The sequence below is a fragment of the Anguilla anguilla genome, chromosome 11 (assembly GCF_013347855.1).
Source record: "Anguilla anguilla isolate fAngAng1 chromosome 11, fAngAng1.pri, whole genome shotgun sequence".
Lineage (NCBI taxonomy): Eukaryota > Metazoa > Chordata > Actinopteri > Anguilliformes > Anguillidae > Anguilla > Anguilla anguilla.
This window is the reverse complement of record NC_049211.1, coordinates 20232291-20248007: the sequence shown is the minus strand read 5'-3', so window position 1 is coordinate 20248007 and position 15717 is coordinate 20232291. Positions and strand designations below refer to the sequence as shown.

Here is a 15717-nt window from a genome sequence, read left to right as displayed (position 1 = left end):
GAGGCTATGGATGGCAAATTGGGAACTGAATGGAGAAATGCGTACGATTAGCATAATCTCGACTGGAATGCGTTTCGCAGAATGAAACAATGACAGTTCTATTGTATAGCCTGATGTACCTTGATCAATGCGGATGCCGCCGACTTCAAGTGTGCACAACTTCCAGTTCGCGCCTCGGGGCACCTGTTTTGCAGTAGGCGCCTCTGACACGTTAGCTGTGTTGGATAGGGATGGGTTTAAGTAGGGAGGCGGGGATTCGCCTGCACACCCCAACCCCCTGACTAATCTAGGGTGACTATATTAGAGGCAGAATACAAACGAGCTACACTGTCGCTTGAGATTATCGAGTTAGGAAACAAGTTACTCTGGACATTCCAAAGGGACTTTGATCCAGTCCGTATATTGGTGAAGTACAATATCTTTTCTCGGCAAGATACATTCGGGACATCATCTGCAAACCCAGCCGAATATCTTCTCGAGTTACATTTTCAAAGAAGAGAATACAAAATGCCTCGATCTTTCCTTGTCAAGAAGTATTTCACCAGCAAAAAGCCCAATTACAGTGAACTGGAAAGCCAAGCTGGTAAGTGACTAAAAAGTGACTAAAATGCCTCAACTGTGCGCTAGTTTTAAAACGCAGCGGTTCACGCCACCTGCTTTCAACAAGAGCAGTACTTCACAGAGGCAGAAGTAGACATTTGAAATTCTTATGTAAAATAAATTTAGATGTTCTAAATTTCATTGTTTTCTTAAAATACTCAGTAAATCGTACAATCTGTTGGTACCGCATTTGAGTGTGTCTGGGATATGTGACTCGCACAAAGCCATATTACTTGCTTCTTATGGGTCCATAGGCGATGCAGCGGAGAGGGAGATAGACATATTTGGCAAAGCCGCGAGTGCATAGTTAACGGTTTATGCAACGCTGTTACAGCAGTGGACAATTCTGTTATGAACTGGATAACATTACTTTCGAGCCCGTCGCACAAATAATCTACATATGAATGTAGCTTGTTTAACAGCTGGACATCACTTCCAGTGCTTTAGCGACCCTGTGTCAACAAGCGGAGGAAATAGCCCTTAATAGGCCATAGTTGGTGTAACTTGGAGATTCAATTCAGTGCCAAGCACTTCACTAGTGTTTTTAACAAGGTGCACCGATAAAACACCCAAGGGCCAAAGGAAGAATTTGTACATTTTATTGGTGGCACTTAAGACCGAAACCTGAAGGCTTGGGAAATCTGTTTTGTCATCCATTTTTGTTCTTGTGAAAGCTGGGCGGTTGTCTTCAAATAATCTTAGCTTATCATGGCTAAAGCAAGCAAAATATCAATATAGCAAGGCACCAGACTGACACAATGTTTTCTGTGTTGCAGACCCTTTCTCAGCAGTGCCAGAAAGGTACCCATTGGCAGAGCTGCCGACTGGAGAAAATGGGTCCTCGGCTGCCTACTATCCCACTGGTCTGGTGTGGAATGTGGGTATCCTGCCTGCCTTGTACGCCCCAGTGTCCCCCAGCACTCCGTCCCCCCCTGGGCCCCTGGACCTGAGCTCTCAGTCCAGCAGCAGCAGCAGCAGCAGCGAGGAGGACGAGGGGCGCACGTCCGACCCGCCCAGCCCGGAGCCGGCCGACTGCTTCCAGTGTGCGCGCTGCAGGAAGAGCTACAGCAGCCCCGCTGCCCTCTCCCGCCACCAGCTGACCTGCGCGGGGGCGGACGCGAGGGCCTCGCCGGCCGGGCGCTCCGCGTTCCACTGCAAGCACTGTCCCAAGGAGTACAACAGCCTGGGGGCCCTGAAGATGCACATCCGCTCCCACACCCTGCCCTGCGTCTGCACCACATGCGGCAAGGCCTTCTCCAGGCCCTGGCTCCTGCGCGGACACATCCGCACGCACACAGGTCAGTGCCCGCGACGGCCCTTCGACCCAGACACGCGCTCACATCTCAGTATCGACCTTTTCTATCAGCCAGATACGCAGGGCTGTTTGATTAGTACAACGCTAAGGCTGATAGAACTAGTGGACAAGATCAGAGGGGGGAGCACTGTGGTTTGTTATTCATTGATGACCCTTTTGTGTGGACAGCCTTGTGGAATAATCTTATCTCCCACGTGTTAGACTGCGTGTGGATAACATTGTGGGAGAGGGCACAAAGAACAGTGGGTAGCCTGTAATTAAGCCGCGTCGCTAAATATCCCTTATCACGACTACAACCTTCCTCTTTTTCCTGACTTCAGTGTTTGCACTACTTGTGTAATGTTAGAATGTGATCAATGGTTTGGTCGCAGTGCAGTTGATTGCGATGGCTACGCAGAAGACTTCTGATTGTTTGAGTGAGTGATTGACCGCTATTTTCCCTGCCTCCCTCTCTTCCTCAGGTGAGCGACCGTTCTCCTGCCCCCACTGCAACCGCGCCTTTGCCGACCGCTCCAACCTGCGGGCCCACCTGCAGACCCACTCGGAGGTGAAGAAGTACCAGTGCGGTGCCTGCTCTCGCACCTTCAGCCGCATGTCCCTGCTGCACAAGCACAGCCTCACCGGCTGCTCCTCCTCCTAGAGCCACCAGCACCTAGAGACTGGGAACCCCCAAATTAGTTTCAACCCAGACCCCCCGCCCCCACCTCACCTCTTTGGTCATACGTGAGTCACCCTTTGCCTGTGGAGACCTCACGCGGGACACCTGAAGAGAAAGAAAGAGAGAGACGTGTGTACGGTGTGTGGCTCGGTATGTGAAAACTGATATCCTCTTTGATGTGTGGATAAGTCCTCAAGTGCCTTATGCTCTGTAATCATGGCCAAAGAAAGGCAAATATTTCCCCTGGTCCAAATGAACTGGATATGTGTGATGTGTGACGTGCTCGTGACAGCGATATCCATTCAGATTTTATAGGTGGGGCGTTGTGAAAGCTGGTGGGGGCAGGTGTACGTGTAATTTACTCCCAGAGTGCCCCGCGGTGCCGGCTGGCCCGGGACGGTGGCCCGTTGCAGCTGCTTGTGTGTGAGTGTGTGTGTGTGTGCGCGTGTGTGTGTGTGTGTGTGTGTGTGGGGTGTCTCTCAGCGCAGTCCACACACATCCAGGAATGTATTGAGACAGCTGCCGTGGTGCTGCACTGCAGGGGCTGGGTGCTGACAGGTGCGTTAGCCCTGACCTTTATCGCTCAGCCGACAGGTGACCCCCTCCCCCACCTCCCTTTTTCTTGGAGGCAAACAAAATTGAGCATGGCAACATGGAGACGGCATGGCTCGCCGAGTGGCGTGGTGCCTTGGGTACTCCCGAAAGAGCCTTCTCAAACCTGACCACGTGCTATGGAACTGAAGGGGGGGGGGGGAACACTGTCTTGCTAGCTGGAATCTGTTCCAGCATTTTCTGTGACCACAATTTCCAGCATTTTTCTCTTGGTTGCTTCAGCCAAGTCATTACAATGCACTATAGCAGATTCTAAATGTATTTCTTTTCATATGCAAATGTATATCTCAGATCCTCAGAGACCCATGAGAGTTTTTGTCTTTGACAGAAAGGAAGTTTTCTTAAATATTTCTGTACACTTGGTTTAAGTTGGAGTTCTCAAACCAAAGACATTCTTCCAAGCTCAGATGGTCATGTTTTATCATATGTAAATAACTTGTTGCTTGTCTTACAATATGCCATATTTGTTACTTTGACTATGCTCATGATACTGTTCATGCTAAGCCCCAATGCTTGGCTACAGGTCAAAATGGTATGTTCTATATGCCTTTTTATCTTTTTTATAAGTGTAATTTATATAGGGGAAGCATTTTGAAAATGCTGTGCAATCTTTTTTTGACAAACTAGTTTTGGTTTCTGTTTTTTTATCTCCTCACTTTTGTATGGCTGATAGATTAGCATTCAATAAAGATAATTTATGTTTGTAAATTTAAGAAAGTGTCATGTTTCTCTTCTTACCGGGGTGGTGTGAGGCTTGGAGGGTGGCAGTGTTGGGTGGAAGAGGACAGGCGAGTGGGCGAGTGTGTTGAGTGACAGACGGGACATCTGAGCACACCTGTCAGGTTTCAATACCCGCTGCGCACAGCAGTGACTCACACTGTGCAAACACTGCACCCGGCTCATTGCTAGTGTTTCTACTGAGAGGGGGGGTGGGGGTGGGGGGGGGGGTGTTAAGGCAGGTGGACTGCTGGAGGAGATCTGCTGCACTGCGCTTGCTGCCCTACAGTAAACTAGCCACCTGAGCCCCCTCACAAGCCTGTGTATCCAGCGAGGCAACCACACTCAGCAGCTCAGTGCCAAATACGCAAAATTTCACCCTGCCGCTCTCCTTCGCCACGGCCGTGCGGTTGAATTGGACTCCTGGCGGAGTTGCCTGACGCCAGACAGTCTTGCTCGGTAACGATGCGTTTCCCCCTGAGTAGGGATTGGGGAGGGAGGGGGGTGTACCTCAAAGGGCAGGCAAAGACTATACCGTTTAACGTGTAATCTAAATTGCAGTTTTCCTGACGCCATTCCCAAAGCACTTTCAGTGGGACCTGGTGTTCAGGTCCCGGGATTGATGTAGAAGGCCAGCCCAGACAATGAGTCAGAGATTGTTGAGTCGGGGACTGAACTTTAGTTGATCCCCCCGGTGTCAGGTTCGGTTGTGGCATAGAAGGGGTGTGTGGGAGGGTGGGTGATGGGGGTGATGTAAGACAGCTCAGAGCGCAGTTTTCTCTAGCCTGAAAATGATATCTTTTTTCTGTTCCATGTCCTTTTTTAGTAATGTGCACTGTGGAAAATGCAGTTAGTTGTAGTGTGCGATGACCATAATTGATGATTGCACAGTCAGGAATGGTTGCTTTTTCCTTGGTCTTGTTTGTCCCACCGAACAGAGTAGCCTGCATGGTTGTGATCTCTGTGGGCTGCTGGAGTTGTATTGTATGTCTGTCACTAATGGCTCAGGAATGTCACATTAGTCAGGCCCCACAAGTGGCATGCCCACAAAACACCAATATTTCAAGGCCTAGTTCCAAAGCCACAAAGCTCTGACCTTAAACATATAAACCATAGCCAAGCTGAGCAGTTTATATTTCATTATCACAGAAAATTGTACCGATTCTCTCATTCTGTCAGTGTAGGGAGGGGGTGGGGGGATGTGCTTATGAGCGAAATGAGAGCACTTTCCGCTGACTTGCCGATTGCATGTTTCAAGAGCAATATTGTGGTCTGTGATTTATCAGGGAACCTGCTATTTATGTCATGGTAAGCCCTGCTCAGTATGCCCTGCAGTCCATTTATGTCTCTGTTTTCTCTATGTGCTTATGCGAGCATGTGAAGCACTCTCCATGCAGAGGGTAGGTATCTGTCACGTCACATGAGGGATCCGAGGTCTCTAATGAATCTCTCTAAGACAGTTCAAGTCCCAGGCAGGAAGCTGGCAGTTTATACTGACCTAGTTTGGAGTGGGGCTAACCTCCTTTTTTCAGCAGGAGCGGCCTTTATTCCAGCCAAGCCTTGGAGCCTAAGCCTGGGACACAGGAAGAGGGCTGTCAGCCTCGTATAAACACAGCTCATCCTGGAGCACTGATAAAGGGCCCGGGGGCAGTTCTCACAGGCCGAGCGCACAGCGAGGGGCCGAGGCGCCGTAGAGTGTGCCCGCACAGAAGGCGGCTTTTCCTCTCTCTGCATCCCCTGCCTCGTCTCAAAGCGATCCTCGCCTACCTCTCCTCACAATAGTCCTCTTCGCCTTGGTCTTCTCCTCGCAGTCTTCCTCGTGTTCCTCCTCTCACCGCTGACCGCCTCATCTCCCTCCCGTCTTTGACGTCTTACTGCGTTCTCTTCCTCAGCGTAGACATCCTCATCTTCCTCTCCTAAAAGAAAGATTCAAGGACACAAGGGCTGGCAAACCCCACACTATCCACAAAACAATGTTATGTTCCCACAAACAATGAGCATGGATAATGCCTGAAGCGTCCCGGAGAAGCCAAGAGAAAAATGAGGAAAAGCACAGAGGGACGGTGACGTACTCGCAGGTCAAAGTGTTTGTGTTCGTTCACCATATGTTGCAACTGATCAATGACATGTGTTGTTCGCTCCTAGCCAAGGGAAAAAAGTGTGTCAGGAAGATCCCTCCCACGCTCTCTCTCTGTCTCAAGCGCCAGGCGCACGGGCAGCCATTTACTCACTCGCTTCTCCGGACAAATAAACCTAACATATCCAGAGACAGGAAGCGGCCCCAGCGAGGGGCTCAGACTGCATCCTGCCCCCGCAGTCTCACCGGCCCTTCCTACACCGGGCAGGGCCCTTATCGCTGCCCGGAGAGGCCCAGCAGCCCTCTCCTCCAATCCCAGCCCTCTTCCTATCCTTCCCTTAGCCGAGAGGGCTCACGTGAAGAAGAGGCTGAACTGGGAGAAGGGCGTTACAGGGCATTACTCTTTACATCAGGCGTGTCAGTATGTATGAGGTGTTTTCTGTCATGCGTATTCTATTCTGTTTCTGTCCAATGCTGATTTCTATTCTGCTCTGTCTCCTGGCCTTCTCTCAGCAGGATTTCTGAGCTGCTCCAAACCGTGACATCATCTCCTAGCCTCGTGTGCAGTGAGGGCAAACTGGAGTAAACTAGACTCGGATAGCGCTGGCATGCCGCAGGCTATGTGTCAAACTATGAAACACTAACAAGGGCTGAGATTGAGCAGACCAGAGTGCCACACCATGAAAGGAGGGACAGAGGGAGAGAGCAGTAGAGAAAGAGATGTGAGAAAGAGAAAGGAAGAGATCTTGTATAAAGAGGAAGCTAGGGACAGGGACAGAGAGCTCTGTGAAAACCAGACCTGGCTGTGAGAGAGAGAGAGAGGAGCAGGAGGGAGGCACCTTCTTGTTGTTGGCTTCATTTTCCTTAGAACGGGTGTTTCTTTTTGTTGCACCTGGTGAGAAAAAATAAAAAAAGATCACCTGCAGTCACACACTTTGAGAATGCGCTGGAGGTATTTGCCCTGAGGAGGCGCTGGCTGGGCTCAGAGATGCAAGGTGCACTTTTGTTCTCCTGTCAGGACTTGCAGGAGCCTGGAGGACTTTGAGGAGGAGCATTTAGAGGTCTATTGTTCTGACGCATTCCGCTTGGCAAGGGACAAGGAGAGAGGGGCGGCAGCGTCGTTGAATTGGGAGCCTACCAAGCATGTGCAGAGAGAGCACAGATTGACTTCCCACTCCCCCCCCCTCCCCCCAGGACCCCACGGGTTCACACATGCACCTGCCTGAAATCCACACCCGGAGGCTTATGCTTATCTCCCCATCGGCTGGGTTTACAGCATCTCCACATGTGCTGCAGAGACAGTGTCCCCTTTCAGACCAGTGCCTGTCTGTGCTTTACCTTGCTCGTCCGCTTGTTTTCTAGAAAGTAAGACTGGAACTGAAAAACTCTGTAAAGTTACAAACAACATATAAAACACACACTCAAACACACACACACACACTTCCACATCATTGCAACCATATTGGTATAAAGGCAATTTTAAAATTCTGCAACTTTGTGAAAAAAGACTCCCTGGTGGAGTGCTGAAGTTGTATCCTGGAGCATGATTATTTACCACCATTTTTCAGTTGAAGTCTCATAACACACAAAAAAGTACAAAATGAAAGTCAACCTGAATGATGGAGTCTACTATGCAAATAAATAAGGTCACAAACTTTTTGAGTGTGTGCTAATCAAGATGGATCACTTGCATGGGGATAAGAAATAGACTACCAGCAACAGGGTTAATCTGCATGTCGGAGCGACTGTTCGGGGAAAAACAGGTCCCTGCACAGAAGGTGGGAGACAGGTGTTAGAGACAGGAGGTGCCTTCTGGCCTCAGGGTGTGGTCAGGTGGGGACACACCTGCCCCTACTTGCATCAGAGACTCCAGTTACATAGGAGGGCTGGAGGGGACCTGTAGTACTCACACAGATGCACACATTCTGCACACATATGGTCACACATTTGATCAGCATTGAAACCCACATGCAATCACACCCACACACAGGCACACAGACTCACGTATCATGTCATTCTCTCTCTCTCTCTCTCTCTCTCTCTCTCACACACACATACACCCGCACTCACATGCACACACAAAATATGTACACAATACTCATATGTATTCTCATTCTTTCATGCACACACATATGCAGACACATATATTATGCTCTCTCTCTCTCTCTCTTATTCACACACACACACACACGGGGGGGGGGCGATGGCCTGGAAATGACTGAGCGATCTGGCGGGCCCGCCAGCTTGGCTCAAGTCCCCAGCAGCATGCCTGCAGCTGTCACACTGAAACTCTAACTGCTCCACCTGAGTGAAGCCCACACAGGGGTGGCTGTCTGCCCAGGAAGCCAAAACAACAGGCAGATTAAAGAAGAGGACCCCCCACCCCTGACCCCATCAGCACCCCCCTCCCCTGCACCACCGCAGGCCATCCCGTGGCTGTGGGGCAAAGGGGCACACCCCATCTTCAGCTTCAGTTTTCCAGCAGTTTAATGACTATACTCCAGGATCCCGAAATACTTTTTAAAAACCAAGTGAATGACCTCATCAAAGGATCAGATCAGTGAAGAAAACCCAGCACAGGCCTACGCGATCCTCCCCAAAACTGTGCAGGAGCCGTATGCACACAAGTCAACAAATGTGTATGTTCACAGGCTGGCTTTGCTTGCCTCTGTCATCTGCCATTCTATTTCCACTCTCTGATTATCTTTCCCCAGCCCTCTCCCAGTATTCTTTGCTTCATCATACCTTTGTGCTCACGTTTCCAGCTCTGCTGCCCATAAAGCCACTGGCAATGCAAGGAGAGGAGTTGTTGTCAAGCCAAAGAACTTGAACAAAGAGCATGGTGGAGGAAAATGACTAAAGGCACATAACAGCCTGGAGTAGATGCCAGCCACACTAAGACATTTCCCCCCACCCACACACACACACACACACAGCACACACACACATACAAACACGCACACACACACTCATACACACGCACGCACACACACACACACACACACACACACACACACACATACACAAACGCACACACACACACTCATACACACACGTTGAAGTCATTACTCTGCAGCTTGTTTTTTTTATTCAACCCCAAAGAAAACAGCCCCCTGAGGAGAGCGCTGAGAGAATTCCCACACGACCGGGCCAGCAGAGTGGAGCTGCGACCGACCCCCACCGCTTCACAAAGCCTTTCCAGATGTTCCCACATCCGTCCCGCTGCAGCACGCTGCCACCGGTGACACACACACACAAATACAAACAAATACACACTAACAAACACAATCACACAGGCATATATACACACGTCCATACACACACGCACGCACACACACACACGCACACACACAAGCACATACACACAAATACAAACAAATACACAAACACAAACACACAGACATATATACACATGTCCATACACACACGCATATACAAACATCAGTCTGTACATGCAGTATACTGTACAGTGCTGATGCAGTCTTAGCCCAAACTGCTTAAGCATGAGACCATTTTTGCTGCTATGATGTCACTGAGACAGGGGATCAAGTGAGCAGGAGCTCAGAGAAAGCCAAAGAGCTCTCCTTTAGGATCAATTCTGAGAGCATCAAAAAGTGAATGATGTTTTGTTGAAATACAACCTATGTACCTGGTGCCAGAAATGTACTGTATGTATGAAGGCTGGAGAATAACACTTGTTTGGTAACATCAACATTTATATTTAATTTATATTATCGTAAATTGCAGTATCACTACAAAATTTATTTTGGAATTACTTTGCTGACAAATCGTACATATTTTTTGCTTAAAAGAGCATACTGGCTTGCTAAACTTAACAGGAATCACCTTTGCGTATACACATTGATGTAGCATCATTCTGTTATCTGTTACCACATACTGAAGTCAACAATAGCTCTTGGACTCGTGGAGTCAAACCTTTGCCACTATCATCATTGTAACTTTGCTCTTTGGTAAATCTTGCTGGCTGATAGTTTGGTGATGGAAATGATAATGCAGACTTATGGGAAATCAACATCGCTGCAGACAACAGACATCAGAAAATGTCTATCCAGGCTTATTGGATGAGTGCGTCAGGTGTGTCTGTCACATGTTAACACTCAAAGTAGAGTGGGACAAATTTGGGCTAATATGCACAACTGCACAAAACACATACACACACACACAAAGAGTCAGCTACAACAGAGGAAAAATCTGAGAGGAAGACATTGCTTCACCTCACTCCTTCCCACTCTCCACCTTTTCTCTCTCTCTTTACTCACACACTCACACATAATGAGCACAGGAAGCTGTAAACATCAGTTAACAACTGTGCAGACCAAATGGGACATGACAGCGACAGGATTTCACATGGCCGAGTGTGAGGTGTTCAGCGTAACACTGGAAACAATGAGAAGACTCAATAGACCATGGAGGCCAAACATACGGCACAGATTTCTGCAGAAAAAGAGAGGAAGCCATTAGATCGAATTCAGCCCGTTTCTCGTCCGTATTGTGTACTCTCCACTGGGGCACTGCCCAAGTCCAACAGTTTTATGCCTGGTCCCTTTAAAAAGGAAACGTTACAAAGGTTTCAGAAAGGTTTTGTGAGAAAAAGGCAATGTATTAATATTCACAAGGTACGTATAAAAATCCAAACATCTTATGAAGTCTTCAGCAAAAATAGGACATGAAAACTGGAGTATCAGGACCGCTGTGCTTTGACCACCTTACACCAACTTCACTTTAGTTTGTATCTTTAACAGCGATGTGATGAAAGTCTTTCACGCCTTAGCCACAACGGGCACTCTATTAAAAGCCTGGTTTTCACCGGGATGCTAAATGAGCAGTAATACGCTTGATTGCCTAGACAATGACACCTGAGATCAAAGTGGGGGTTTTTGTGTGATGGCAGGGGGCAGAAGAGGTGGGGCCAAACACCAATAAAGCAGTGATTGACCGCCCCTTTGCCCCAGCATGTCTCCTCATCATCCCTATTCACAGTCGGGAAAGGCCTGTGGGAATATTGTGACAATTGTGGGAGCATTGTAGGGAGGTTGTATGACTTGTAGGAGCGTTGAAGGGATGTATGACTGTTGTAGGGGGTTTGTTGGTGGACACAGCATGGTTGAGCCTCACTCACATTGACCCAACCCACAGTTCTTGCCTTAACAGCAATCATAGTAATAGTAATTGTTACGGCATGTTGCAGGTCGAGGTAATCAGAGGCACTGCAGAACTCAGTACTGACAGAGACTAGGGATGCCTAGTCCAATATCAGTGCGTATTCCCAGATCCCTAAAGCTCCTCTGGGTGCTGGAATGCTGTGTATGAGGAACTGTCTTTGTCTGAGGCAGCAGCTTAGTGTAAAGGCTAGGAAACTCAACTGGGCATGCGGGCTTGAGTCCCAGCTGGGGTGCTGCCATTGTACCTTTAAGTGAGGCACTTAACCTGAATTGCTTCAGTAAAATATGCAGCTGCCTAAATAGATTGTACGTAAAAATGTCATCTGGGTAATCGCTCTGGATAAGAGCGTTTTCTAAATGCCGAAATGCAACGTAATTATACGATCAGCCTGCAGTGTGATGTCACCATGATCAATTGAACTTTGTTCTGGATTGACTGATCAGGGCCAATGAAGGCTCAGCTGAAAGCACTCAGGAGGGTGTCAAAGGTGAGGTAAGATGTTTTGGGGGGGGGGGGGGGTGCTCAGGAAGGACACTGTGGGGGATGTTGGCTGACTGCCTGCCACAGTGCAGAGAGAGAGAGGAAGAGAGAGAGAGGGAGAGCAACAGAAGAGCAGGACAGCTTTTAGCCTGACCCGTATTTCCAGAGTCCCCCCTAAAGAGAAAATCCTTCCAACCGCCTGTACCATCTCCGATGCTCCACGCGCACCTTTTCTGTGGGCCTCTTCCTCTTCCGCAGTCTGCTTTTGATTCCCTGTAAGCCTGCTCCCTAAGGCATCCTCCCCCTCTCCATAGCACCTCCTCCATCCAGCCCCCCCCCCCCACCCCATTCCTGCAGATCACCCACAAGCCCTCATTAACCTCCTGGCATGGGGTGGATGGCGATCAAAGCACGGGGCTCACCGCAGACTCTGCGCGCAGACCTGCTGTGGGGGTCTGGAGCCGGAGAGGCTCACCTCCCAGCGAGAGCCCAGACAGACATGGCCTTGGTTGGGCCCAGCTGGGCCTGCGCACGGCCGGGCCTGGATCCTCCCTCCCTCCCTCCCTCCCTCCCTCCCTCCTTCCCTCCCCCACCCCTCTCCAGCCCTGCTCCCTCTCCCTCATTCCTCACATCGCATTCCTTCCTAAGTGTGTCGACTCACAGCGTATTGTCACTGCTGGCCCATTTGTGTAAGGGCTTGAAAAATACAAGTGCTTTATTGGCATGGCATACGAATGGAGCACGTTGCCAAAGCGTAAATATTAAGAAAATGCCTACAAAACATGGAGTCACATAGTCAATTCTGAATGCGCAAGAATAGCAATATTTACAATATAACCTCTTTTCCTTCCTCCTCTCCTCAAAAGGAACTTAGAGTGACTGTATAAAAAAGCAATCCTGTAAACATGTTTGATTGTATGCACTGAGACTTACAATTAGTTGGGACAGGTCACTTGACTTGATCTGATAACATCTGTCCAGAGTTCCATTTGAAAAAACGTTCTTTTTCAAAACATAGAATTGAATGTGCATTTTCACATCTGTAAGCCTTCAGTAAAAAGAAGAGTGGGGCAAGTAAATATCACGATGAAGCTTAAAGAGTGAAGATACCAGTCATAACTACTACCAGAGTTAAGACATCCATTTTCATTAGGCAACCATTATATGGATGTTTCATCTCACAGAATGCAAATAGCAAAGTTAATCAATACATGCCTCATCTAGAAAGGCAAAGCAATGTGCAGATAATGTAAGAGCCATTAGTAACCCTCAGAATACTTATGGTTTTGAAAGAATTAATTTTTATTGCTGACCGCAGAAGGTGCGCAGCGTAAATTATCACAGGCAAATCTTCATCAACTTTTTGTCCTACAAAAAAGACAGAGTAAAAGAATGATATACTAGGAACTTTGACTCATACTAAATGTAATGACTCCATCCAAAAGTTCCAACAGGCAAATCTCTGATACTCTGCGAACCTGGTAGTGGTAGTGTGGGGGGGGGGGGGGGGGGGGGGTGTCAGAAGGTGATTGACAGCACAGTCAGGGCCAGAGCAGGAACACCACGCCTTTGGAGGGTGCCGGGGGTGGGGGTGGGGGTTAGGGGGTGGAACTGAAAAAGCTGTCGACCAAAAAGCAAGTGCAGCAGAAGGAGGTGGGAGCTAAAGTGGAGGGAAGGCACCTTGCAACAGCTGGTCTCAATTATCTGAGCAGGGGGCAGGGGGTGTGCAGGGGCACGGGGGCACGGGGGGAGGCAGAGACCACTGGCGCCAGGAGGGGGGCAACAGGTCAGGGAGGATGAAGATTATCAAAATACAAGCAGGCAGTTGGCCCCTTCGGTCGGTGCATAGTGTGTGTGTGTGCGTGTATGGGGTTGGGGGGGGGGGGGGGGGGGGGCGGGTTGGGTATTCCTTGCCTGGCTCGGTGAATCAATGCCACAGGATGTTGAGCTGAGGTGGGGGGGGAATGGCGTTTTGCTTCCTCTTCCTGACAGATAACCCCTTCCTGTCCAAAAACAAACCCCATTCCACTCTGAACGCCACAGAAAGGAAACCCAGTGTGGTACTTCACCCTGGCCACGGCCTGTGAAGTAGAAGTGCCAGGAATGACTCGCAGAGATTCAGGGATTTCAAGAACAGGCACTAACGAAGAAAGAAACCACCTTTACGACACAGTCATGTGCTGCCAGCAGCAGGAACGTCTCTTACATTAACGTCTACTTGTTTCATTGGATCTGCAGCTGCAGCATTTCACAAAACAGTTATGGGACAGTCCGTGAAATTTGATCTCCATGTGAAGCAACTGCCACTATATCGACTGCAATTATTTTATCACTGATCAAATGTGGACTTTGATATATTTAACATGTTGCCCGTACTTACAGAAACAGTTAGCCATAGGTTTCTCCTCACAAACTCAACAAAAATATTCTCAATTTGCATAAAGGAACAATAATTCAAAATACAATACTTGCATTTTTACAATAAAAAAAACATATAGGCAGGCAAGAATAAGTTTTCCCCCCTTGTAGGGTAAATAAATGTATGACATAAATTTAGCCATTTAGAAAATGCATTGCTCTAACAACACATAAGAGAATTCTCTGTAGGCACATTCTAATAGTCTTCAAAGGATCCTCAAAGAAAAATAAGAAATAGCTTTATGAAAACAAATGACAAAGTAATGGTTAATGGGGCACTTGAACTGACTTATATCAATTAAATAATAAACTTCATGAAAAGTATTTAAAGGTGGGAATGTCTTACAGCTGGTCTTGAATTTACTCAGGATTTTGACCAATGTACTTTTATCTTGACAACCGACTTTTGAAAGGCCATAAGCAACATTTGTCCGGAAGTGTGTTGGTACATTAAAGCAATCACAAACTGCTGTGTGATTTTCAAGGAAAATACCACACAGTAAATAATACATGTTTCACAAGACTAATCTACAACAGAAGTTCTGGAATCACTTAGAAGGGAAATTTGTGGGAGGTGCAGCAGAAAGATGGAAAACTCCAGACGCAGCAAAAGAGGGGAGGAAAATGCAGGGAGAAAGTCTGATACTGTCCTCTAGTGGAAAACAGAATCTCTACATTTCAACAGTACTCAAAGATTCCTATATCACTACAGCAATGAATTAACAGCTTATTTTCTCATATTAGTTACCAAATGAGCAGAGAGCAAAACACACACAGAACAGTTCACACATGCATTTTTAAATTTGAAACTTTATTCAAAATTACACCAGACTTATTTTTCCACATTTCCACATTTATTTGACCACTGCAGACATCAACTCAAACATCTAAGCATTGGAATGTCAAGGCAAAGCCAAAGTACGACAACTCAGCATACAGAGGGACATACATAATCAAGACTTGAAAGGATTGTTTACTGAGGTTTTTCAGGCTGACAACTTTATGAAATTTTGCAGCAATAAAGATGTCAATGTAAAAGATGTCAATGTCATTCTTGTGAACATTTTAACCCCCAATTAAAGCACTGCTTGAAGCATTACATTTTTGTGTTCCATGTTTGCTGTTTAAAATTCTGGCAGAATTACTGGCATATGGCAGCTGACTAAGATTGGCAGGAATTAATCATTTGGTTAAGGACTGGAAGGAAATGACACAAGCTTACACTGCAATTACAGAAAAGTAAGGGCAGTTATAAACTACAGATAAAGTTCATTTCGACCCATTTGTTTATTTCTTCATACTTATGTGTCCTATCAACAGTGTATTTAAAATACGGCAAATGCACTGTTTTTAATGAGTTCACCTTCACACTTACAATTGGTCATGAACAACTAACACACTAAATATGGAAAGCATCCACCCTAGCATTTGGCTTTAGGGAATTCTCCTTACCTATAGCCAAAATACATGTCTTTATAGGTCTCATTTCCTCCCCTTCTTCTACACCCATTTTAGATTTTAATACTGATTTTTTGGGGGGGTGACTCAATTCCAATGACAAAAAGAGAACTCTGACAAGCCAATTCTGTTCTATCCGACCTCCTGTCTGGCATCTGTTCCTTCCCCATTCCACCCACCCAGACTGCTGTCACATAT

At 47.5% G+C, this 15717-nt stretch overlaps 1 protein-coding gene across 1 annotated transcript; it reads left to right on the top strand.

Moving 5' to 3' along the window:
- The first annotated feature begins 268 nt into the window (after window positions 1-268).
- snai1b (snail family zinc finger 1b) lies at window positions 269-3885 on the top strand. The gene is made up of 3 exons (XM_035381081.1): window positions 269-583; window positions 1377-1898; window positions 2377-3885. Exons 1-3 carry the CDS (start codon window positions 508-510, stop codon window positions 2553-2555), a joined length of 777 nt encoding a protein of 258 aa, XP_035236972.1. The 5' UTR covers window positions 269-507; the 3' UTR covers window positions 2556-3885.
- Window positions 3886-15717: the final 11832 nt, after the last annotated feature.

Bases quoted from the DNA above. Each gene is read 5' to 3' on its own strand.
- snai1b (XM_035381081.1), top strand. From the start codon at position 508: ATGCCTCGATCTTTCCTTGTCAAGAAGTATTTCACCAGCAAAAAGCCC. The intron at 584-1,376 runs GTAAGTGACTAA...TCTGTGTTGCAG, and splicing joins TGAACTGGAAAGCCAAGCTG to ACCCTTTCTCAGCAGTGCCA. The intron at 1,899-2,376 runs GTCAGTGCCCGC...TCTCTTCCTCAG, and splicing joins ACACATCCGCACGCACACAG to GTGAGCGACCGTTCTCCTGC.